The 26,938-nt window shown below is 45.0% G+C and overlaps 3 protein-coding genes across 3 annotated transcripts; 2 read left to right on the forward strand and 1 right to left on the reverse strand.

Annotated features, from left to right (window-relative positions):
* Positions 1-376: 376 nt before the first annotated feature.
* LOC306926330 (metal cation symporter ZIP14-like) lies at positions 377-1,885 on the forward strand (the record flags this gene model as incomplete). The annotated part of the gene is made up of 1 exon (XM_079505594.1): positions 377-1,885. The coding sequence occupies one exon, from the start codon at positions 377-379 to the stop codon at positions 1,883-1,885; it is 1,509 nt and encodes a 502-aa protein (XP_079361720.1).
* An 8,187-nt stretch (positions 1,886-10,072) lies between these two features.
* Positions 10,073-10,888, reverse strand: LOC306926331 (phosphatidylinositol transfer protein beta isoform-like; the record flags this gene model as incomplete). The annotated part of the gene is made up of 1 exon (XM_079505595.1): positions 10,073-10,888. One exon carries the CDS (start codon positions 10,886-10,888, stop codon positions 10,073-10,075), a length of 816 nt encoding a protein of 271 aa, XP_079361721.1.
* A 1,539-nt stretch (positions 10,889-12,427) lies between these two features.
* LOC306926332 (ribose-phosphate pyrophosphokinase 1-like) lies at positions 12,428-13,408 on the forward strand (the record flags this gene model as incomplete). Its single annotated transcript, XM_079505596.1, has 1 exon — positions 12,428-13,408. The coding sequence occupies one exon, from the start codon at positions 12,428-12,430 to the stop codon at positions 13,406-13,408; it is 981 nt and encodes a 326-aa protein (XP_079361722.1).
* Positions 13,409-26,938: the final 13,530 nt, after the last annotated feature.

Consider the following 26,938-nt stretch of genomic DNA (forward strand, 5'->3'; position numbering starts at 1 on the left):
GAACTTTCCCAACACCGCCAGCCAAGTTGATGGACTTTAATGTTTGTTTAAGGTCAATTACTATATATATTTGTGCCAGCGGAGTCTATGGACTTCTTTCCCAAAGTTGGACCCACAGCCACCGTGCGTCATAGACCGGACCTCCATGTTCGGCACTGACATCACAGCGCTGACATCACTGTGCATTCAGTATATACTCACTGAACGGATCGTGAGTTTGTCGAGAACAAGATACCTCTCTCCGCGTTGTTTTTGAATCTCTATGGGTTTGGGTCTTGCGACGCTGAGTGCCACAGATCACACAGTCTGACACAGAGTGCTCTGCAGGAAGCCTGTCAGACGAAGGCCCTCTCCGAATAGCGAAGGAGCCATCACGATGAAGTATCGGTTCGGCCGTGGCCGCGCGCTCGCCACGACCATCGCCCTGGCGCTCGCCGTTCTCCTGCTGCTGCTATCCTTCGGCGGGACGGTGCAGGCCCACCGGGAGCCAGAGGTCCAGTCCCCTCCCGCCCAGGAGGATGCGCTCCGGGGCCTGCTGGCCACCTACGGAGACGATGGCGCCGTCCCAGTGGCCAAGCTGCGCTCGCTGCTGACCACTCTCGGCCAGAGTCCACCGGCCGCGCGGCCCGAGGCCGAGGGCTCCGAGTGCCAGCCCGAGGACGTGCTCGAGCAGTCGCGTCTGGACGCCAGGGCCTGCAAGAAGGAGGTGGCGGCGGCGGTGGAGGAGGAGGAACAGGAGCCCGGCGCTCCTAGACCTCCCAGGCCCTCAGACGCTGAGGTGTGGGGCTACGCGTTGGTGTGCGTGACGGTCATCTCGTTGAGTTCGCTGCTTGGCGCCGCCGTGGTGCCCTTCATGGACAAGGCCTTCTACAAGCGCCTGCTGCTGTACTTCATCGCGCTGGCCATCGGCACGCTGTACTCCAACGCCCTGTTCCAGCTCATCCCCGAGGCCTTCGGCATGAATCCCGCGGTGGACTCGTACGCGCCCGTGTCCGTCGTGCTCTTCGGAGGATTCTACATGTTCTTCTTCATCGAGAAGATCCTCAAGAGGCTGCTGGGACACAAAGGCAAAGGCCGCGGCGACGGCCACCGCGAGGCCGGCGAGGAGCAGAGCGGCTCGACCGCGGCTAACGTCGTCGACGTGGAGGCGGGAACGGCGATGAAGAGACTTCAGCAGAACCCAGAGGAGGAGGAGGAGGCCAAGGCAGGAGATGCAGGAGAGGACGAGCTCACGCTCAACCATGCCTGCGCAAAACTCCAAAACAACCTGGCCCAGGGCCCCCCACCCCAGGTTCCACGGAGGTCAGAGGGCACGGCGGAGGGTTCGGGCCGAGCCGCCCCCGCCGCATTCTCCTGGCTGAAGGGTCCTCCGCTGTCGTCCGTCGGCACGCTGGCCTGGATGATCACGCTGAGCGACGGCCTGCACAACTTCGTGGACGGCCTGGCCATCGGCGCCTCCTTCTCCACCTCCATCTCGCTGGGCGTGGGCACCTCCGTGGCCATCCTGTTCGAGGAGATCCCGCACGAGCTGGGCGACTTCGTGGTCCTGCTCAATTCCGGCATGAGCGTCTTCCAGGCGCTGTTCTTCAACTTCCTGTCGGCCTGCTGCTGCTACCTGGGCCTGGGCTTCGGCATCCTGGCGAGCAACAGCTTCTCGCCGGCGTGGATCTTCGGCCTGGCGGGCGGCATGTTCCTCTACATCGCGCTGGCCGGCATGTTCCCGGAGATGAACGAGGTCGCGCGCGAGGACGAGGAGGCGGGCGGCCGGCGCTTCCTGCTGACGTTCGCCATCCAGAACGCCGGCCTGCTGACGGGCTTCGCCATCATGCTCCTCCTGACCACCTACTCGGGGGAGTTGGAGAGTGCGCTGGCGCACACACCCTAAACACTGGTTATCTCTGTTTTAACCATGTTGGAGAGTGTGCTGGCGCACACACCCTAAACACTGGTTAACTCTGTTCTAACCATGTTGGAGAGTGCGCTGGCGCACACACCCTAAACACTGGTGAACTCTGTTTTAACCATGTCGGAGAGTGTGCTGGCACACACACCCTAAACACTGGTTAACTCTGTTTTAACCATGTTGGAGAGTGCGCTGGCGCACACACCCTAAACACTGGTTAACTCTGTTTTAACCATGTTGGAGAGTGCGCTGGCACACACACCCTAAACACTGGTTAACTCTGTTTTAACCATGTCGGAGAGTGTGCTGGCGCACACACCCTAAACACTGGTTAACTCTGTTTTAACCATGTTGGAGAGTGCGCTGGCGCACACACCCTAAACACTGGTTAACTCTGTTTTAACCATGTTGGAGAGTGCGCTGGCGCACACACCCTAAACACTGGTTAACTCTGTTTTAACCATGTTGGAGAGTGCGCTGGCGCACACATCCTAAACACTCTGTTTTAACCATGTTGGAGAGTGCGCTGGCGCACACACCCTAAACACTGGTTAACTCTGTTTTAACCATGTTGGAGAGTGCGCTGGCGCACACACCCTAAACACTGGTTAACTCTGTTTTAACTATGTTGGAGAGTGTGCTGGCACACACATCCTAAACACTGGTTAACTCTGTTTTAACTATGTTGGAGAGTGTGCTGGCGCACACACCCTAAACACTGGTTAACTCTGTTTTAACTATGTTGGAGAGTGTGCTGGCGCACACACCCTAAACACTGGTTAACTCTGTTTTAACCATGTTGGAGAGTGTGCTGGCACACACATCCTAAACACTCTGTTTTAACCATGTTGGAGAGTGTGCTGGCACACACATCCTAAACACTCTGTTTTAACCATGTCGGAGAGTGCGCTGGCGCACACACCCTAAACACTGGTTAACACTGAAAAGTAACATTTTTATATAATTTCAAATGCATATGTTAACTTTATGAACAAAATATAAATACAGTGGACATACAAAAAAGACATTAACATTTTAATACTAATAATAATCATTAGCTGAAATCAATAATATATCAATGTGCGGGCCCCAGAGTTAGTGTCGAAGTGTCCTTGAGCAAGACACTGAACCCCAAATTGCTCCTGATGTGCTGGTTGGTGCCTTGCATGGTTTCCGCCGCCATTGGTGTATGAATGGGTGAATGTAATGCACAATCTATCAAGCGCCCTGGATAAAGGCGCTATATAAATGCACCATTTACCATTTTATTTGCCACATGGACGGACCGCATCAGAAATGTGGACCTCTATGGGGACCTACCACGGGTCACGGACAACTCAGTCAGAGAGAGAAAGATGGGGCTGGCAGGGCAAATGTGTCAGGCACCCAGAACTTGAGGCAAGTAAAGTTGACTCTGTGGGAGCCAACCTTGCAGGGCAAAGCCAGGAGGGGAAAGAAGCGTACCACCTATGCAGATGTACTGTGGCGCGACAGCACTACTGAGCTCAAGAACCTGATGTTAGATAGGAAATTGTGGAGGGCAGCGATCCAGGAATCCCGAGTTGGTGTTGGCTAGATAGACCTCACTCTCGCAGCAACTAACTATAAGGAGCTGTCCACCATCATGTAATTTATTTATTTTTTAAATATATGTTTATTGGTAGCAGGTTTCAACAATTTAAAACATACCACATGTTATTTTTTTTGAGGGGCCCTAGCCCCTCCTATATATAGCTTTTGACCTCACGTGTCTCAATATTTGCCATTGACAATGAAAGGAGAAATTAGGTCAAATGTCCGCCAAATATGACGTAAATTTGTGGCAACAGGCATTCTGATTGGCCAGTATGTGATGATGCATATACGATGATAAGAGCGCCCCTCACTTCACACATTTTAGTTTAGTCAAAGTCTTTGGAATGAAACTTAATTTAGTTTTAGTCATATTTTAGTCACCTGGAATGTTTTAGTGCTAAGTCTAGTTTTAATCGACTAAATCTACAGTTGATTTAGTCGACTAAAATGTATTTTGGAAGGCCTTGATGCCGTCGTAATGGCTGATTTTACGCTTGCTGAAAATAGCAGATCTGCAAGCTCACAACACGTCGGCCTGCGACGCATTGTGAAAAAACTAGACATTTTAGTCTAGTTTTTAGTTTCTTAGTTTTAGTCATCATAAGCTTAGTTTTCATGTAATTTAATCAGTAAAAAAAAGGTAGTCGACGAATATTTTTCGTCATAGTATTAGTCGATGAAATCAACACAGCTGAGAGCTGACATCTTTTTTTTCACCCCCCACCGAGTTCAGCTGGGAACAAAAGTGTGTCGTGGACGATGCCCCTAACCCATTTAGACCGACGATTCTACAAATCTTCTAAATCCTGAAGGTTTTCTAAAATACCCATGTCAGTGGTTCTCAAACTATTTCATGTCAAGGACTCCAAAAACTATATGTAATTGGCCGCCGACCTGAAATGTTATGTTACTATGTTGTTCCAGGGACCCCCCAGAAGCAAAGATTTGAGTTAAAAAATTTCGCTCTGAAAAAATATATACCCGGCTGGGTCACCCGAGTGAGGGGTATGATGTTCGAGAGACCCGAAACCCTGATGACCTTGGGATACATCACTGAGGATACGTCCCAGTTGCATCCAGGCGATGTTATTTTCGTTTTGAGGTTCTGTTTGGAGTGACTCATAGGAATAGACTATGTGACAACCAGGTATAGTCTGGTGACCACCGGAGAGACGGGTGACAGCCGGAATGTAGACGGCACCCTGGGAGCAGTATGGGTTAGCGCCCCTGCTTGCATCCTCCGTGAGGAGGAAGCCCAAAAACCTTCGATGAGACCTTTAGGAGGGCCATTCGAACCGCAAGTGGAGTCTGCAGTACTACCGTTGCCCAGCGGTGGAGCCTGCAGAACCACTGGGGCTCAAGAATCCACCACTACGGAATGAAGTGTCTGGTGCTGGGAGTCTCGTGCAACGCACAGGTCCTCGCGGTACTCCTGGTGAGAGCAGGAGTGGACCTGGTGAGACGTAGGAGGGGCCCGGACAGGAGGCAACCCACAGAGCCTAGTCCCTCCACTTACCAGAATAGTACCTCTCAGTCCCGGCATAGTAGTTCCGGAGTGGTTCCAACGGATTGTGCGGCCCTGTCTTTCCCTAGTGGTCTGATCGAGGGTAGCTACCGGGACGTAAGTCGGGACTTGATCACCCCGGCTGGGTCACCCGAGTGAGGGGTATGATGTTCGAGAGACCCGAAACCCCGATGACCTTGGGATACATCACTGAGGATACGTCCCAGTTGCATCCAGGCGATGTTATTTTCGTTATATAAGATTTTCACGATTTATCAAAAATAGCTACTGAACATGCACTCTATAACAGTGGTATAGGCAAACTTTTCAAGACCATGAACACTTTTTATTCAATTTAGGCATTTAGCAGACGCTCTTAATCCAGAGCGACTCCAAAGCATGTCAATACATCACATACATAAAAAGTAGTTATCATGAACATGCGTAAGCTAATAGAGCGTCGCAGTCCCGCCTCCTACCCTGGACCAGGAAATGAAACCCAATGCATTATTCTCATAGACATTTCTTAAAGTATTTATTTAAAGACGGTTACGCCGCGGACAAAGCCAACTCGAGTCGTGACAACTCATGACAACACAAACAATATTTTGGACCAAACAAATAATTAGAAAGAAGAAAAAAACGGCAGGTTACAACACTTTTTTTGTTGTTTTTCTTCTTTGTAATTATTTGTTTGGTCCAAAATATTGTTTGTGTTGTCATGAGTTGTCACGACTCGAGTTGGCTTTGTCCGCGGCGTAACCGTCTTTAAATAAATACTTTAAGAAATGTCTATGAGAATAATGCATTGGGTTTTATTTCCTGGTCCAGGGTAGGAGGCGGGACTGCGACGCTCTATAACGTAACCGTGGAATATCTATATAATGAAACTATACATATAAACTATACATACTATACTATAATATACATACATGTGACCAGTCCCAGTGGTTTCAATCACAAGTCGGCGCTAATGGAACTCCACATTATTGACCAAAATACATTTGATTTTTTTTTGTGACCAGATTTGACTGAGAGCCTGCCATCGTGCAACCTCCAGCTTTTCACCAGAGGAGAAAAACGGAATTTATTTATATTTTATCTAAAATGAGTTAATAGCACAGGCAGACTCTTCACATACTAGAGCATGTCTGAAATAAATATCAGAGCTGAAATCGACATGCAAATATGACATAAATGCTTAAACATGTAGCTAGGTGTAATGTTAGAGTCCACAGAAGTGAACCTTTCAAGTCTGTTTTCTCAACTCGCTGTTTTCTGCAAGACATTACTCTATAAGCCATATCTCCAAAACTGGTGGGTCAAACTGAACAACCAATATGTCAATTCGAAGCTATGTTTCCCTGCTTTCATATGACATGAAAAAAACGAAAATTCCAAAAAGATCCAATGGCAGTCCCTCAGTCAAATTTGGCCACATTTACTTTAGCAGTTTCCGACAGGCTCCGTCTATCTGTTCTACATCATGTTCCACGCAAAGTCTAGTAGTCTAAATGTGAAAACAAAATAAAAAATGTCAAAACAGTAGGACCATTTTACCCTTTTAAACAAATTAAAACACAGGTATTACAGATATATTCTCTTCAATGTACTCTCATCAATTCATAATCACATTGAACTGTTCTGTTAAATTGATTGATTGATCTTGTTTTTAATAATCACAGACACGTCTCCACGTTAGTTCCTAATGCAAGGACTCCTCTCTCGTTCCATGCGGAAATAGAGAAGCAAGAGCGACAGTAACACAACACATAATAAAACGTAACATACCTGACAAGGAATAATCACAGACACGTCTCCACGTTAGTTCCTAATGCAAGGACTCCTCTCTAAACAGAGTTGAACAAACACTGTATGAATCATTTTGCCACAAGTACAATGCTTATTTTGTTATACAGAGAACAACAAAGACACCCACCTCGTTCCATGCAGAAATACAGAAGGAAGAGGTGGAGGTGTGGCAAGGCATTTATACGGTGTTAAGACTGAGTTGTGTTCTGAACTCAAATGCAACCACTCAAGAGACAGGAAGACTATTAAGCAGTTTAATGTCCAAATAAAGCAGGATAATGACAATGTATAGATATATATATAAATCCATATAAATACATAAATACTCTAGAGTATAATTAGGTAGATATGTATCTACAGTATGAGGATATATATAATATAAACTATACTTAGGGGAAATCCAAGAGAGTAGTCGAAGACGAGCTTGTAGATCGGCAGCCAAACAGACAGTCCAGAACAAAGGGGTGACGAAATCCAGGAGTGGCACGGCAGATTGCCAGGTCTGGAGGATGAGAGAAACAAATTAGCTAAACAGCTAATACTGCAGCTAAAACACAAGAACAGCTCTACAGAGTACGAACAGCAACTGAGTAGAGAGCAACTATACTTGCCAGGCGTTTCTATGGGAAGATCTGGCGAGGAGTGGGGGGAAGGCAGGGTTTTTGAAGACTCTGGTGATCATTGTAGAATGGAAACAGGTGTGCAGTGCCACACCCAGGCAGCTCGTCAGAGGGGAAGGGGAACACAGAGGTGGACCTGACTAGGTGGAAGAGTGATGACGGCGCAGTGGGTTGTGCCCAGGAACACCAGAAGTGGAAGGTGGAGGTGGAGGGTTCGAACCTGGGTTCGAAACCGTAACATACGGGGGGCAAGGAGGAGACTTAAAGGAGCTGTGACCTCTAATGCATTCTTATACACATGAACCATGGAGAATTAAGTCAGGTAGAAGCACTTATTTGTATCATATTTTGTGTAATTATATAACACTGTTACATTTGGAATATATTTCTTATTACTTATTACCTTAATTTTAAAGTAATATATTGTATTACATATTACTTTTTTTAAATGCTCAAATTGAACAATTAAATATTTAGTATAATTATAAATTATATATTGTGTAGACCAGTGGCGTATCTACAATAAGGCAAGGCCAAACGGCCGCCTAGCCAAATCCATTTGAAAACACAACTGAGAAAAAAGAGAGGACAAACACCAGACCTGAGAACTATTAGTGGGCAGCGGATTGGCCGTTGCGCGTATAGAGCGCGACCCTCGGTCACCCATTGGAATGTGAATGTTTAGCGTACTCATCTGGCAGGCGGGACGACACATCTTGCCTGCCCAAAATGTAATTCCTGAAAACGCTACTGGCGTAGACCTACCCCATCCTACTCAGCTATGGACAGTTAACACAGGAGCTAAATGTATTCCTTGAATTCATGGAAGCCAATAAATAATGTGATGACAAATTATAGAAAATAAGTAATTCTTTAACTTCTGCAGTTGTCACATAATGTCACAAGACAGAGCCACGGGCAACGAGACAGCCAGCCAGAAAGTAATACAGAAAGTAATGCAGTAATACAGAACTATTTGTATAATATATTAAAAAATAATGTTAAGTAATGTATTATAAAAGTTACCGCATTTTGGTAATATATTACGTAATATATTAAGTTACGTAGTGTGTATTACCCAACACTGATAGCAATATGGTTATTATCAAAACATACAGCTATTTAAGGCTAATTTTACTGCACCTTTAATATTCTAAATCAAGTTAACCCATTAACCCACCTATCTGGAACGCATCTGTTTCATTTTAGCGTTTACCCACTGTAACCATTATTTAGCTTGTAGATCTGCTCATTTTTTTTTATGTGGCGCAAATCTTTGAATAGTATATTCTTTCACAGAAAATGTTTTTAACTCAAATCTTTGCTTCTGTGGGGTCCCTGGAACAACATATTTTCAGATGGGGGTGACGGTCGGCGGCCAATTACACACATCACACACATCATTCTGGGGGTCCTTGACATGAAATAGTTTGAGATTGAACCACTGATATAGAAACATAGGTTTATCAGAAAACTGTTTTTGTAGAAAACATCAACATTTTGTAGAATCAGGTGATGAACGACTTCATCAGGTATCCTGATGAAGGTCATTTAGACAGAAACGTTGAAACTTTTCTCTACAACTATACTATGCTATAGATGGACCCATTTGACCAAATGGATCCATTTGTACACACTTAATTGATTGATTGAATACTTTATTAGACAGAAATGTGAAAGCATCAACATATTGGTCTAAATGGATAGAACCAAAAACGGGGGTCCTATGTATTCAATTAAAAAACATGACATGGAAAATAAATAAATGCAATGTCAACACAAAATAGTGAGGGGCGCTCTTATCATCATACATCACATTCCGTGCTCAGCCAATCAAATCAGATCAAATTCGGTACACACAAACCCACAAAGGTGAGCATAGGAGGCGCACACCTAACCACTGAAGATTCTACACAGTAGATTGGGGGAAATAGAGATATCAAAGTCATATTAAATGGGATCCTTAAATGAAAATCATCATCAATCACAGATTTAGGTTCTTGCCTGGACGGTAATATGTCATTGTTCCGACCGTCCGTTACTCCGACCGATTGCTAACACTATCCCAAACGCTAACCATAACCTCAGTCTTAACCACCCACGCCTCAGTACAGTATGGGTACAACAGATATACAGTCAATCTGCAGTGGTTAAAAGTGAAATATACTATATATACTATCTATCAATAACTGATTTAGTTGATTAAAAAATCACACCCGTTCTTATCATCACGCCGGCCAATCACAATTTGCATCTTCACTTCAAAGTACATATTGAGGATAAAAAGTGATGCCCTCACTTTTTATCCTCAATATGTACTTTGCTCAGCCAATCAAATCATCATCGCTATGGGGCGATCAGCCAATCAAATCATCGCTATGATTCACACAAACACACAAAGCTGGCCATAGGAGGAGGCTAGCTCCCCTTAAAAAAATACATAAATTCTACTTGAACAAAGTGAACGAAAAATTTGATTATTGGGAAAAAGTAATTTCAAAATAAGTAAAACAAAATAATGGTCAGTTAGTTCACTGTTTCTCAATATGCGGTCCGGTGTCCAAAATGGACCCTTAGAAAAGTACTGTATTTGAAGGCGCTAGTAAAAGATACTTTCTGTTCAGAATATATTGTAGTCTAGTCGTCTAGTCTAGTCGTCTAGTCGTCACCCAAACCGATGAGGCCTCTGTAGTCGCCCTTCTCGATGGACTCGGCCAGATCGTGCTGAGTCTCGTCCTCCAGGCGGCGGATGTCGTCCATGGTCAGGTCGATCCAGTGGTCGATCCAGCAGAACAGCTGGCGGTTGAAGAGGTGGAGGAAGCGCCGCTGCCTCTTCTGGAACCACGCCTCCACGTTGCTCTGGATGCCGCGCCACTTGAAGTTCACCGTCACCAGCTTGTAGGCGCACATGTGCGGCACGGAGTCCTTCGTCTCGGCAATCTCCCTCCTCCAGTCGGGCCCCAGCGGGCCCCGGCCCGTCTTGGCCGAGCGAAAGGTGGCCGGGTCGGTGTCCGCCTTGTAGTCGACCTTGGCCACCTGTTCGGCGATGTCGACGTCGACGACCTCCACGTTCTTCCAGTCGTCCGGGTCGAGGCCGTGCACGTTGTCGGCGTCGCCCAGGTCGGGGCGGTGCCACGTCTCGATCTTCATCTCGAAGTCGTTCTTCATGTACTCGTTGGTAAGGATGGTGCGCGTGTACGGGTACGTGTTCCACGCCTTCTCGTGCACCACCAGCGAGCCCTTGGGCATGATCATGCTGAGGATCTTGGGCACGTCCTTCTTCATGGTGTACATCTTGTGCGTGTACTGGCCCTTCTCGCCGTCCTCCTCGTAGGCCTCGTTCACCAGCACCTGCACGCCCTCGCCGCCGCCCGTCACCATCTTGCTGGTCTCGGCCACCGCGTACAGCTTGCCCACTCTGTACTCCTCCACCGAGATGGGCAGGACCACGCGGAACTCCTTGATGATAGTCATTTTATGTCTCTCTCTCTCTCGCTCTCTCTTTCTTGTGTCGTTGTTCTCCAACTAAAACGATGTACGCTCGTGTGCCTGTGTCTCTGTGTGTGGGTCCTAGCTGAAGACATTTACATAAGGCCGAGCGAGGCCGGGGGAGTGACGTCACTGAGGGATTCACTGCCACTGCGAGGCATGAATGCAGTGTGTTGTTATTATTGTATATTATATATAATAAAGGTATAAATCAGTCACAAGATGTATTTATGTTGGCCACATGATGTCTCACGGTGTCAATGTTTGTTTGTTTGACATTTTGGGCGGGAACCCCTTTTGGTGTTTTAAGCATTGTTATAATTTAGCTATTGAGGGACCCCCTAAAATAATTTGGCGACCCCCCGAGGGGTCGCGACCCACGGGTTGAGAACCCATGCCCTAAACAAACACATTACAGCTGTCACTTCTTCCTGCCATCCTGTAAGGCCCAGCGATGGTTTTGAGCAACATTTATTTTTTGAAGTTGTTCCATGAATTGCTGCCTCTGTGGGGGTATTGGACCGGAAGTTGGCAGAATGCACTGGACTCGGGCAACAGCCCAGCTTTAATGATCTTAAATTCCTGTATTTTAGATTGTTTTTTGAGGGGCGCCTTTATACAGCTTTTGTCCCCACATGTCTCAATATTTGCCATTGACAATGAAAGGAGAAATTAGGTAAAATGTCCGCCAAATATGACGTAAATCTTGTCCCCACACGTCTCAAGATTTGACATTGACAATGAACGGAGAAATTACTTCATAATTCCGCTAAAAAATACGTAAATTAAACATCAAAACATTAAACGCCATTGACATTGAAGGGAAAATTTACGTCGTTTATGTAAACGAGCAAATCCGCTAACCAATCACAGGCAACAGGCATTCTAATTGGCCAGTATGAGATGATCCATGAGGATGTATGATGATAAGAGCTGATAATTCCGCTAAATATGACTTAAATTAAACATCAAAACATTAAACGCCATTGACATTGAAGGGAAAACTTAGGGACCACCTTATGTACCTTATGTAGCAATGTCAAATGTCTGCTAACATAAATTGATTCTATGGCTCTGGGGCCGTTGGCCCTCTGGTCTGTGACGTCATGTGCGTCAACCAATAAGAAGACAGAGGGAGGGGGGGCTACTCAAGCCCACTCAGGGACAGTATTTATTCTAGTTGCATTGAGTTCGTGTCACGTATGACGTCAGAACGGCGCTCTGGTCAGCCCTATATAAGCTCCTGCAAACATCGGACTGAAGTTTGAGAGATTGTCCCAACAGGTTGCATAGATGACGAAGGGCGTCGAGAGAGAGTTTGAAATAGAAACCGAAGGATTGAATCAATCCCGATCGAACGATTGATTATATTCCGAGTCCAGACAGAGAGGAAGACCAGGCCGAAGAGAAGAGAGGGAGACGGATAAAAGAGTTAAGAGACGGAAGATTCTGACTTTTTGACTGATGTCAGTAGGGAGCAGAGGCTACATGGACATGGGAAATGTAGTTTCCATGTGCAGGAACATGGGAATTACGTCGAAAGAGAACATCAAAGTGTTCAGTGGCACCTCCAACCTCGCCCTCTCGCAGAAGATCGCCGGCCACCTGAACGTGGAGCTGGGGAAGGTGAAGTTCACCACCTTCAGCAACAAGGAGATACGCGTGGACATCGAGGAGGACGTCCGGGGGAAGGACGTCTTCGTCGTCCAGAGCGGCTGCGGCGAGATCAACAACGTCCTGATGGAGCTCGTGATGATGATCAACGCCTGCAAGATGGCGTCGGCGGCGCGGGTCACCGCTGTCCTCCCGCTGTTCCCGTACGCGCGGCAGGACAAGCAGGACGGCCGCACGTGCATCTCGGCCAAGTTCGTGGCCAACATGATCTCCGAGGCCGGCGCCGACCACGTCATCACGGTGGACCTGCACTCGGCACAGATCCAGGGCTTCTTCAAGATCTCCGTGGACAACGTGACGGCCGAGGCGGCCATGCTCGCGTGGATCGCGGAGACCTTCGGCGCCGGTGACGGCGCGGCGAAGACGAACTGCGTCGTGGTGTCTCCGGATGCCGGCGGCGTCAAGCGGGCCAAGGCCATCGCCAACCGCCTGGATATGGACGTGGCGCTCATGCACAAGGAAAGGAAGAAGCACAACGAGGTGGACCGCATGGACCTGTTCGGGAACGTGAAGGGCCGCGTGGCCATCCTGGTGGACGACATGGCCGACACGTGCAGCACGCTCTACCACGCGGCAGAGAAGCTGAAGACGGCCGGTGCCACCAAGGTGTACGCCGTGCTCACCCACGGGATCCTCAGCGGCGACGCCATCGCTCGCATCAACGACGGCCGCTTCGAGGCGGTGGTCGTCACCAACACCGTCCCTCAGCAGGAGAACGTGGGGAAGTGTCCGAAGCTGAAGGTCCTCGACATATCGGGCACCCTAGCGGAAGCCATTCGCCGAACGCACTGCGGAGAAGCTCTGTCCTCTCTCAACCAGGTCTCCAATTGATATCTTCAATCTGCTGATTGCCGCCATTTCAACCTGTTAAACCTGTACACCTTTTTTTGACCGGGGTCTCTCAACTCATTCCCCCGATTATTTTTTTCCTCATCCTTGCTGCAACGTTTGAGCTTCTACAATTTCCACCTGTTCGCCTATATTAATAAATACGTTGATCACAGCTGAAAAATGGGCATACGAATGTGATGATATCTTTGGGGGAGACTGTGGTCCACCCCTTCGTTATCTGTCCTTTGCCCCCCCTCTCTCTCTCTCGAGAATGGAAAGAACAATTTTTTTTCTTTGAAAGGTGTTTATTTGTCTAACAACCTACGCGATCAGGCCTGTGTGACTGAATTTACTAGAGACGAGGGTAAAAGACAGTTTGTTGACTACTAGCTTTGATACACGGGTAAACGCGGGTCGATATGTTATTGGTAGAATGGGAGGGGACTCTCTTGGCCAGTGAACCACACTTCGTCCATGTATCTATCGCCGTAGCCATGCTCTGGTCTCTCGGGAATGTGCTAATTTCAGTATGCTTCAGGCAGCTGCAGCTATTGATCCGGAGGGCGAGGGCGTTGTTGATGCGTGGGCTTCTGCAGCAGGCTGGGTATGCAGTATGCTTCAGAGAAGACCAGGGCATGCATCAATATTAGCGTCTCGGCAGACGTCGGAGAAGCGAGACCCTTGTTGACTTGACGCCTTGCCTTTAACTTTAGGTGTTACTTGAAGGACAGTGCCAGGGTCCAGTCGTAAGCTGAGGTACTTTGAGGCTTGCTGGGACTCCAGACACTTTGTTGTCAACAGACACATCCGGGTTCCCTTTTTTGCTTCTCTTGTTAGGATAGTACGCCACCGCCTTTACCAATGCTGAGCTGCAGACTTCCATCTCCGGAAAGTATAGGCTAACCAGGGGTGTCCATGTCTGTTGAGACCATCTTACGTGAGACCATTTTACATCACTTTCCATGTTGGTTGTCGCAACATGATGGTTAGGACATCTGTTTTCCACTAGTAGAAATAAAAGTGCAGGGCGGTTTCTCAGTCTCCATAACTGGTCTGCAGGATAAATCTGCGTGTTTGACAACATCTCCAAGAAGGCCGGGATTGTCCTCAGAGACTGTGGCCTGATCGGTGCTGGAGGTACCAAGCCACAGTCAAGCAGAAGTTTCAAAACCATTTATTGTAGAGAGTGAGATGGTACGAAACCAGAGCAGATGGAAAAGCTCTCTCAAGACGACTGATTGATCCCATCATGCATCGATTATTGATTAGATTGACGCTGCAAACATCTACAAGGAAGTCAAGGATACAAATCCAAAGCTGAGATGACTTCAACTGGAGCCAGGGTTCTGGTCTCCAGCTAAATGATAAAAAAATCACACCCGTGTGAAGTGAGGGGCGTTCTTGTCGTCGTAGCCTACATCATCCAATAAAAATGAATATACTTCTTCATGAATTCATTTGTCAACTTATATTATTATCTTTTAACCATGATACAATGTTTTAAAAAAAACTAAACTTTTCACCATGATCATGTAAGATGACAACTGAATTTATGTGATTGGTTAGCCGATTTGCTCGTCTATACATATGATGTAAATTTAAATTTCCTTTCATTTTCAATGGCATTTAATGTTTGTGTTGCCACACATTTACGTCATATTTGAGGCACATTCTCCTTTCATTGTCAATGGCAAATGTGAGACGTGACGGGACAAAAAGCTGTATATAGGAGGGGCTAGTGCCCCTCAACATATGGGCCATATACTCTCAGTTATGGAAGGTCCCCGTGGTGGTATAATAATTAAATGAGAGGGAAAAAAATAAGTTTGAGAACCACTGATTTAAACACTTCCACTCACTTCTCTAATTAGCCTACTAATCATCTAAAACATAATGATATAAGTACACAAATAACATCATAGAGATAATAAAATATAATATACAAACTGTTTCTTGAAGCTGTAATCAGTGTTGGAAAAGTTACTCAAAAACGGTAATTACTAGTTACTTAAACAAATAAATTACACCCGTGTGAAGTGAGGGGCGCTCTTATCATCGTACATCATCATGCATCATCTCATACTGGCCAATCAGAATGTCATATTTGGCGGACATTTTACCTAATATTCTCCCTTCATTGTCGATGGCAAATATGAGACGTGTGGGGACAAGATTACGTACATTTTCCCTTCATTGTCAATGGCATTTAATGTTTGTGTTGCGGACACAATCCCATCCAGTCTACCATTATAGAGAAAAAACACTCAAGCCCACAGACAGTACCACCAAGGCTCGTGAAAATAGTAACTAGTTACTTTTGTAAAATAGTAAATGTAATTTTGTTACTCAAGATGTGAAAGTTACTAGTTACTGGAAAAATCACACCCGTGTGAACTGAGTGGTGCAGTGACGTCACACACTAACCATAGCAACCATGCTCACATGTACGTACAGGTACACGGGTACAGACACGGGTACAGACAAAGCTGGTTATTGGAGTGGTTTGCACCACTCAAAAAGGTAATAATATTACTTGTCTCTAATGATAATGATAATGAATTTATTTATATAGCATATTTCAAGACAATTTCACAACAATTTCACAACAATTTCACAACAATTTCACAACAATTTGTGACTACTGACGTAGTCACAAATTGCTTTACAGAACAGGGTAAAAAAACAACAACATAATCACAGCTAAAAGATATCAGTAAATAAAACAGCGAGCACAAAATGAAGGCATACGTATATAATCAATAAAATAGAATAAAGTATGCAAAAGGAATTTAAGAGAAGGCCTTGACATAAAGGTGGGTTTTCAGAAGGGATTTAAAACATGACACAGATTTCATAAGTCTTAAATTAATAGGTAGGGCGTTCAAAAGTTTGGGAGCCCGGATTGCAACCCTTTGTAATGAGCTGGGCTGTGGGTGTGGGGTTCTCAAGGGTGGGCTATGTCTGAGGACCTGAGTGTACGTGTAGGCTTATAAGGAGCCAGCATCTCAGAGTCATTTAACCCATTTTGGGTGGGAACCCCTTTTGGTGTTAGCATTATGTTATGCTTTAGCTATTGAAAAATAGCAGATCTACAAGCTCATAGACGAACTTGTAGGTCTGCTATTTTTGAAAAATCGTGAAAATGTGCCTCAAATCTTTGAATATATATTATTACAGAGTGAACATTTTAACTCAAATCTTTGCTTCTTTTGACGTCAGGTCTAAATGGGTTAAGTGATACGTTACTTTAGTTACTTACTTTCCAACACTGGCTGAAATCCAGAACTTCTTTAATTAAAGGAGAATTCAATGATTTGGGTGATTTGGAAAAAAGAAATCTGGTCCACCCCGGTAACAAGATATGCACTTGCACACGCTCTACAGTGGGGGGGAAACGCAACAGGCCAACAGCACGCGCACCAAGGCCTGCCTCACTCGATCATGATTGGAGGAAAGCCCCCTCTATCCTGATTGGATGAAGGCTTTCCTCACTCACCACCAAAGCCGAAACTAGGGTTTTTTGACCCCTGCGGTTCACTGGGGATAGGGACGAACTAATTATATGGTCAGCACACTCTATAGTAGGGAGGATTATCACAAAAAAGAGGGAAAAAAGTGATATTTGAATTAAGTGAAATCACTGAATATACCTTTAATGAAAGGTTTATTTTAACTAATCTGTATGGTACTGTATATATAGTAGCCTACATCATTATCTGTGGTTGAATCCTGAGTTGGACATAAAACGCATGGATTGCAGCTTTAACTGAGCTCACAGATCATGTAAAAAAGCAACAATACAAACGGTACAAAATGTTTATTGCTCATAACTGATCCTGGTTATTATTATCAATGTGAACAGAACATCTAGTCTCTGGCGGGTGGAAACCTCATATGTCCTTAATCCAGATCGATTTACAGTAAGCAAGAAGCACAACACATGGTATAATACATCAGATACATAACAAAATTGTTATCAAGAATCACAACAAAGCTAAGAACCTAGCATCTGTCTAACAGGAGAAAAACTGTGTGATGCCATAGTATGGTCAGGTAAAGCGTTAACACAGTGAGTACACAAACATGGTGCCATATTATTGTGAGCATTAGAGCGGGCCAATGATATAAAGATAGGTTGAAAACGGGTGAAGTGGTCCTTTAACAGCTTAAGTGCCGGGCCCGTAAAGACGAGCTTACCTTAACTCTGTCCAGCTTGCCATAGCCGTAAAGGCGAGTTTTGTTTAATCCACATTAATCGGCGATTGATTATCATCACGTTAGCATGTTGTAGCATTTTTAGCTAGCTCCAGGCCGCGACCACGTAAAAAACTAAAATATGCTAAATACAAACATATTCCTACCCCCCAGCTATGGGACATTATCTGCTCGGTACGGAGATATTTACATCATATAGGTCGGCTAGGCGGCTAGGTCAACGCCTCCTTCAACTCCAGCACCAGGATCTTTGCACACGGCCCCATAGACTTCTGTTCAAAGCCATGTCCATGGTAATCGCCATCCATCCAAAGTTCGGATGACATTTGTGATTTTGGCTCTAGCCAAATTCTAATTCCCCAAAATCCTGGCCACTCACTCACTCACACTCGATCACTCCAGCATGGTGGTGTTACGGGGAAATTAGTGGCCTGCTGAAATATGTGTGTATACAATCACATCACATGTCAGTTTCCGAATATAAATCAATGCAGTTTGTATTTTGTTCAATAGCGGTATTCAGGCCACATATTTAAAGACCTCCATGTAAGTCCACAAGATGGTCACACATTTTGGCAGGTCACCAATTTCGTGTGTGAGTGAGCGAGTGGGTGAGCGAGTGGTCGGGGATTTTGGGTATTGGAATTTGGCTTCTGGCTCCTCATCATCGTCTCCTCCATCTGGGCCCAGCACTGGAAGCAGCGACTTTAACGCATTAAGCCATCTCAATGTTCTCCACGGCTGCACTCTGCCCTCTGGTGGCCTGGAGACACACAGCAGCACCCAACATTAACATACCGGATCAGACGTGTCTGAACAGCCTAACGATCTCATTCACATTCAAGGATTGTGTTGGATTGTGTACGATTTACAGTAAGCAAGAACAACACAAGGTAATACATCAAATGCATTAAAATAGTCATGTAGGATCATAAATCAGACAGTGGCCTTGTGGTTAGAGTGTCCGCCCTGAAACCAGGAGGTCAGGGGTTCGATCCCCGGCCGGGACATACCAAAGACTGTACAATGGGACCCAATGCATCCCTGCTTGGCACTCAGCATCAATTTGTTAGATTGGGGGGGTCAAATCAACTAATCAAATGATTCCCGAGCGCGGCACAGCTGCAGCTCACCGCTCCTTGGCTGCGGCTCACCGCTCCAAGAGATGGGTCAAATGCAGAGAACAAATTTCCCTGCGGTAACGTGTGTGACAAATCGTATGACTTTGACTTTAAATGTAAGCTTAAGAACCTATCAACAGTAGAATATCTGTACAATGAAACTTTAAGGTTATGTCTACAATACATAATATGCTATCTAAAGATAAATGTATTTACCCTCCTCTTCCAGAAAACATATTGGAAGATGAACTGTCCCCACAGAACGAGCATCACCACCGTCACTCTGATGAAGAAAGCTTTCAGGGGAGAGGCTGGGAGAGAAATACGATGGATTAAAAATAAAACATCACCAAACAACATCCTTCATCTACACAAAATGTATTCAACTGAACAGCTTGGAAGATCTCAGACAGACAGACAGACAGACAGACAGACAGACAGACAGACAGACAGACAGACAGACAGACAGACTAACCTTTGACAGTGAGAGAGAGGAAGTCGCTCTCGGAGGTCAAGTCATGGCCGAACACAGCGACGTGATACACACAGCTGTAGTTTCCTTGGTGGGCGTGGTCCGCAGCAGGAAACAGGAAGTGTGCAGAGTGATTGACAGCTGTCTGGGTGTTGTAGGTGTGTGTGGCGTTGGCTCCAGTGGAGATGAGCTGGAAGGAGCCTCCTGGGTACTGTGGCCAGACGGAGCAGTCCATGGAGAAGTTGAAACCCTCCATCACCCACGGCCCCTGATGCTGGCCCTCGGAAACCCCCTTCATGGGGCAGGAGACGCTGAGGATTGGCTTAAACAGCAGGTCTGAAACATGGCAGAGGAGAGGTCGGCCGGTATACCTAATTCATCACAGTGTGTGGATGATACCGTTATCATTTATGCCGATATAATGGCCTGCATGGGAATAACTTGATCCACTCAAGGAAAGTCAATGGGTTTTTAGCTTTGGATTCTTTTATAATTGCAAATAAAAAGTCCATGGAACTTAATACAAAATATATAAATCTACACATATTTTGTATCTTTGTATCTGCATTACGCTGGCACAAATCAGGTCCAGTTTGGACTAGACCAGGGGTTCCCAAACTTGTGCTGCGTGAACGGCCTCTAGTGTTTGGGGATGCGCTGGACTAGACAATAGACCTTTAGCTAAGCCCCGCCCTCTCCCCATGGGTTCAAAATCTCTCTTCCAAATCCGTCAACAAGGCCTGCCGTATGCACTGGAAAAATATGTGCGTGACATTTCTCTTTTAAAACAATGTTTTATCAGGAAAACTATTGGTGGAGAGCTTTGTCTAACCCATGTTATGCTTAGCTCTGATTTGACCATAGCAGTTTGGGGAGGGGCTTAGCTAAAGGTCTATAGAGGGTATGCGCGTGACATCGTATGACAGCCCATTCATCCAAACAGCAGCTGTACGAAAAGCTTGAATTATCCTCTTTCTATCTGCAAAGTTTTTGTTTCATAAAAATCCCCCATAGAAACGTTATGAGCTACTTTCTGTCAAGAAAGTTTGGAAGTGCTTGTTTTCAATAACACAACATTTTGCTGCCTCCTGCATTATGTGACATTTAGAAACAGGTGGTACGCAGGACGGTTGAGTGATTTCCAACGAGCGTTTCCAAACTCCAAGACTCCATGCTGCTCAATGTTTTGCCACTCAGATGAGGGGGGCGTGTCCTGATCGGAAAATCATGCATGTGCATGCTCTCTATTGGCTTTAGCTGGCTGTACCTGGCCCACAGGCCGCATATTGGTGATCATTGCACAGATTACTGTCATTGTTTCATTGTTACCTGAACAGATCACCTTCAGTCTGTAGGAGGAAGGGTCAGACCCCTTTGTTCCACACTCCCCCAGTGAAGATTCAGATCCAACACAGGAAGATCTAATCTTCCACACAGGCTGACGTGTAGAACCATCATGTCTTTCTGTGTAAACAGCAGAGCCGCAGCCCAACTGTCTACACAGTACAGACGATGTCTTCATGGACCACGCCTCGAATGGCCAGTCATCAGCCCCTGGTCTCCACTCTCCCTGGTGTTTCATCTCCAGTCTGCCAGCACAGGGACTGGCTCCCCCCACCAACCTGACATCATCAGGCTCTGTACACAGACAATAGACTAGGGTATGCGCGTGACATCATCATCATACCCGGAAGTTATGCGGGAACGCCTAATGAGTGTCAAAAAAATACTTTCTGGCCTTGACAGCCCATACATCCAAACAGAAAAGTGCTGTTTTGATTTGATCGCATTACATGACTTTAAACAACATTAAATTCACTTTGTTGCTCACTTTTCCACTCGATTTGCCACTCGATCTGCCATTCACTTTATGCATGCACATACCCTCTATAGAATAAGCAGCAGTACAAATAAAAGTGATATCAAGTTGACAAGGTTGGGTGCCTTGGATGTCCACCGACGTCTTATAAAATAAAACGATGTACAGACCAGAATTGATTGCAGTTGGAGGAATGCTGTGCTTTTCTATTTGTAAAAATAAATGTCCAGCTCCTAAGCATAATGTTGGTTTCGACTCTGGACGTCTTAAGATATTTTTAATCCAAATGAAACGGTCTCACTAAAATATTTTTTTTTTGGCAACGGCCATTCATTGTTACAAAATCAAAAGGCCCTACAGATTCAGCCAATTAATTAATTCATTAATTAACATGCATTTCGCCGTTTAGCGCATATCCACTACTGCCTGCGCTGCCCGCTGACAGCCTGACACAAGACACAGCCGCACTGGGCACAGCCTTTCCAACTTCAGTCTCTGCTAAACTATTATGTAAGGACTAGGAGATTACTTTATGGTTATTAATACAGTCATTAACAATAAACATGCAGCAGCATGTTTTGTCTAAATTGTCTTTGTGGCCAACAAATGTAGCTACATTTGCAAACAGTGCTGTTGACCATGTTGTTACATGGTCCATATAACGTGTGTACCAACAGACAATGCCAATATGCTATATTAATATTAGAACGTTTTAAAGACAGATTAATTATTGACGACAATGCAACCAAGTTGTGGTGGGTGCAACGTCACTGAAAACTTTCATAATAGCAAATTAGCAATTACATTAATTTACTCACGAGTGCTGAAATCGTGAAATGGAGGATGTAAGAACACACTTTTGTTGCATTAGAGCAGGGTAAATATGAAGTTTTGCGCCAAAGTCTTGTGTTTATATTCCTCTTACATAGGCTGTAGGCTATGTTATTGTCGCAACAACAACACACGTTGGTCGGTCTGAGAGAGGGGGCCTTCCTGAGAGGGGGCTTCTGACGGCGTCGCTTACTCGCTTCCCCTCTGTCGGAGGAGGAAGCGACGCGCAGCCGTCGGGAACCCCCCCAGGCCCCCCTTGCTGCTAGTATCAGGCTGCTACAGAAACTGTCAGACGAGAAGACCACTAGCGGGGGTTCCTGCGTTGCGTTATATTTTTTGACAGAAGCAACAGTTGTACCTATAGTCTCGTACCGGGCCCTGCAAGCTTCGGGCCCTGGCGCTTAAGCTCCACCTAGTTCCATTGTTAGTCCGGCTCTGCTTGCTCAGCCCCAACCGACCTGTTTTCGTGCACGCACACCCATTCACTTCCTTCCTTCCTTAAGCCCTAACTTAAAACCCTTTTTTCTCTATGCTGCATCCGCGCAGCGGGCTCATTTCTGACTTCATGTTGCATCGTGGTTACAATATTAATGCTTCTAAAGAGAACTCAGACTTCGTATCCCACTTTTTGGGGGAAAGGGAATAAAAGGAAATAAAAAGCTCCCTCATCTGGCTGGCACTCTGGCGGCATTATTCTGAAGGATTCACTGCCACGGTGGCACCAGAATAATTAAATAATAATCAGAACTTAAAGTGTATAGTTTATATCTCTTACCTGAGCAGGTGAGTCCAACAGTCTCGTCGGGTGAGCAGGTGTTTCTCGTTGAGTCTGAGGTTCCACAGTCCAGCAGATTAGACTCACTGCCTTCACACTGGAACTCTTTGGTCCACATTGGAGCCTTCCCTTCTCCATAGAGCGCCCCCTGGAGGACTGAAGGAGGCCCGCAGCCTTGCTGCCTACAGACCACCTCTGCGTCCTGCTGGTCAAAGTCACCTTCACACACTGAGACCCATGACTGATTAGACTTCACCTCCACTCTCCCTGAACACAAACCAGGCCCATTCACCAACCTCACTGACTCTGGAGAGAGAGAGAGAGAGAGAGAGAGAGAGAGAGGCCAGTAAACTGACTGTCAGGCCGCACCTGGCCCATGGGCCGTATATTGGGTGATCACTGCATATATTACTGTCATTGTTTGAAGTTATGGTTTGTTACCTGAACAGATCACCTGCAGCGTGTAGGAGGAAGTGTCAGACTTCTCCGTCACACCACACTCCCTCAGTGAAGCTTCAGATCCAACACAGGAAGCTGTGATCCACCACACACGTTGATACACAGAACCGGAACTCCTGTCCGTGTCGACAGCGGAGCCGCAGCCCAACTGTCGACACACTACAGATGATAACTTCATGTTCCAGTCAGACAGGCCATACACTGCTCTCCACTCTCTCTGGCGTTTCACCTGCAGCCTGCCAGCACAGCGACTGGCTCCTCCCACCAACCTGACATCATCAGGCTCTGTAGTACACAGACAATAGAGTTATCAGCAAATAACTAACATTACTTTAATCATCGAAACATTATGCTGTTTGTGTTTTATCTGAGCAGATGAGTAAGGCGGTACAAAATGAATGTTACTTTAATTAGAATGAATCCTTAACACTAGCGCGTCGGAGCGGTCTGGCTGACCGATTTTGACATTTTGAAGTGGATTTTCTTTTCCCATGAAGTCCTGAGAAAGTTCCCCTTGCATGACTTTTTCTAAATGTTCGATTCAAACCATCTCTGTTTTGAAACGTTTTGGAAATATGATTTTAGACATAATTCTACTAAAATGTCTGCTCTTTTTCGGTCCGTGGGACCGCTCTTAGACTCTCACCCTTTCTCCCCGGCAAGCAGTGCTGTTCACACCTCCCTCCCGGCTGGAGACGGGCATTGTTCAAGCTAATGTGTCATTTGCATTCCAACTACTTCCACATGTAGGCAAACTTACATTACAAACTTACATAAACTAAATGTTGTTTTAGATGTTATATTTGTTATATGCGGTTTGCAGAAATAACGATGTCTGACTTTATTTCTCGAAACGGAAAAAGAAATATGGTGTGTGGTATTGTTTCCACCAAGCGCATAGCTCAATAGATATAAATACATGTTGACTATACACGCCATCTTTAGCATAATTATTATTTTTCCTGGGCCGTTTTCAATATACCCTGAGCTGTGGACCTCTTTCCTTTCTTAGTCAAAGGCTGTTTTCAATGAAATGACTTGTGTATAATATGAATAAATGCTACATCCTACATTGTGCATAGTTTCTGTACCATACCACACCATATCACGTTCCTATGTCGCGCATATTCATTTCATATATCAGCGCATCAAAAATATGGTGAAATATGGTGTGTTGACTGACTGGCGTATTGTTTCCACCTATCTGTCTCTCTTTTTATGTTCATGGATCCAAGTAACTGTCGTTGAGGTATGCGGAAGTGCATTTTAGATAACGCTGTAGCACTATTTGTGGCGGCGATGCGTCACATGACTTGGTCTATCCTATGGTGTATATATAAACCGTGCTGCTATAAAAATTCTGCTACGGACCTCTCTGCTGGCACAATCAATCAAATATATATAAATTGTATCGATCATAGGCAGCGGGTCTGTAAGGCTAGGCAAGGCTTCGCCTTCACAAAACAACTTTTTCGGGAGAAATAAACAGACATTGTTTGTGACTTTATTTTTCGGAGGGCACGCTAAACGGACAGTGTAAAAATGACATCAATGACATGAATCATTCCAACGCGATAGACCTCCCTCCCTATAATGTTTCCCCTCTATATAAAAATGACAATATATAACGCTAATGTCGTATTTCTCTGTGTGTGCCTGGCTCTGGCTGTGTTAGCCTATTTTATTGTCTCAATACAAAGTTGGACAGTGTAATTGCTGCGCAAGGGTAATTAATTATAGTGACATGTGAGCGCTATATTGAATATATAGCGCTCACATCGTCACTATAATTATAGTTTGGTAAACTGAAATGAAAAAGAAAATAACTTGAGTTGTCCTGTCAAATATATATAGGCTAATATGTGCGCAGCATTATATAGAAGGCTAGCCGCTCCCAAACTCCCAACTCCTTTGTCTGTAAACTTTTCTGATTTGCACGCACGCACGCACAGCTCTTTCCTTTTTTTGGCACAATCAATCAAATATATATTAATTACATCGATGTTTCCCCCTCTATATAAAAATGACAATATATAACTAATGTCGTATTTCGTCTGAGCAATGTGCCTGGCTCTGGCAATAACGTGTGGTAGCCTATTTTATTGGCTCAATACAAAGTCGGACAGTGTTTGCTGCGCAAGGGTATTCAATATAGCGCTCACACCGTCACTATAATTATAGTTTGGTAAACTGAAATAAAAAATAACTTCAGTTGTCCTGTCGAGTTGAAACTGCTGCCTTGAATTCGTTGGAATGTAACATTTAGAAGACAATGGCAAGCCGTCAACGGGTGCAGAGAGAGGTGTGAAGATCATTAGACAGTGGGGGAGAGAATGGCCAATCAAATAGCACGAAAAACACGGTCATCCTGACCGTTAGCCGTCATAGTAGTAGTGCATTTTTTTCAGACATCCTAGTGTTAACAATAATATATACTAGTATTGTATATAGTATAGTATTGTTTACCTGTGTGGCTGTTTGTTGGTTTAGCCTGAAGAGCTGAGGAGGACAATAATACATAATGTTAATCATCTTCACTGTAAAATAATAAAACTAATTGTATAGTGTGTGTAAAAACAAAAAACGAAATATAATGATGATGGTCTTGATGATTATTATAATAAACTACCAAAGCCACTTTAACAACTAATTAAAACTAAATGAAAAAAGCAAAATGCAAAACTTTAAGAGTGTGTATTTCTACGTGCATGTCGGTTCGTGTGTGTGCGTGCGTGCGTGCGTGCGTGCGTGCGTGCGTGCACGTGCGTGTCATGTTTCTAATTCATTTTTTCTCTTTGCTGGTGGTTTTGACTGAGACAGGAAACGTGGCATTTACAGTAAACACACACACACACACACACACACACACACACACACACACACACACACACACACACACACACACACACACACACACCCCTCGGGTTTCGATGGAAGCCACAACAGTGTCAGGAGAAAACCACACCTTACAGTTTCTCATGGCTGTCTATAGTTTCTATTCATCTCACATAGGGTGCAACATTTAATCAAATTATTGGATTTAATTTCTTATAAAAATGATCATTTATTTTAACGAAAATAATTTATTTGGGGTAAAACAACGCGCCATGATTCATTGCTTCGATGGCTTGCAGATCTGCTCTTTTCGAGTGGTTTAATGTCTGTTTTTGTAACTTGTACCTAAACTTTTTGGGGCTGTGTGTAAATATGTTGTAGCTTTTTTCCCCCCTACAAAATGGTTTTGAGACATTGTTCAAAAGTAGTTCAGAATTAAAAAAAATATTACATGTTTAAACTACATTTTAAGAAATTCAAATTGTGAATATAGCAGATGTACAAGTGTACATCTGCCATAATAGAGACGGTGGGTTTCGTGTCATTAAAACAAAGTCCTACTGTACCCGAGCTCCACAGCAAGTAGAACAGCATCCATGTCTTCTCCATATGCGTGTGTAGGACAGCTAGCTATAGCAGGAGGACGTCTACTCTGTATGGTCTGCTTGTTCAGCCTTCACTGAACAAGCCTTTCTGTCGCACAGCTCTTAATTGAGGACAGGATATGTCATAATATGCCTCTGACTGTCTCAGAGCTCTTTATTGAGGACAGGATATATACACCGTCATATTATGCCCTGTGTGGTTTCTCTGTTGTTTGTTTCATACAGGCAGGGGTGGAAAAAAGTACTCGCAATGTATTACTTAACCCATTTAGACCTGAGACGGTTCTAAAATGTCTTCTAAACCATGACAGTTTTCTATGTCAGTGGTTCTCAAACTATTTCATGTCGAGGACCCCAGAAATTATATGTAATTGGCCGTCGACCCCCATCTGAAGATA

Source organism: Electrona antarctica, assembly GCF_951216825.1.
Source record: "Electrona antarctica genome assembly, chromosome: 7".
NCBI classification, from domain to species: Eukaryota; Metazoa; Chordata; class Actinopteri; order Myctophiformes; family Myctophidae; genus Electrona; species Electrona antarctica.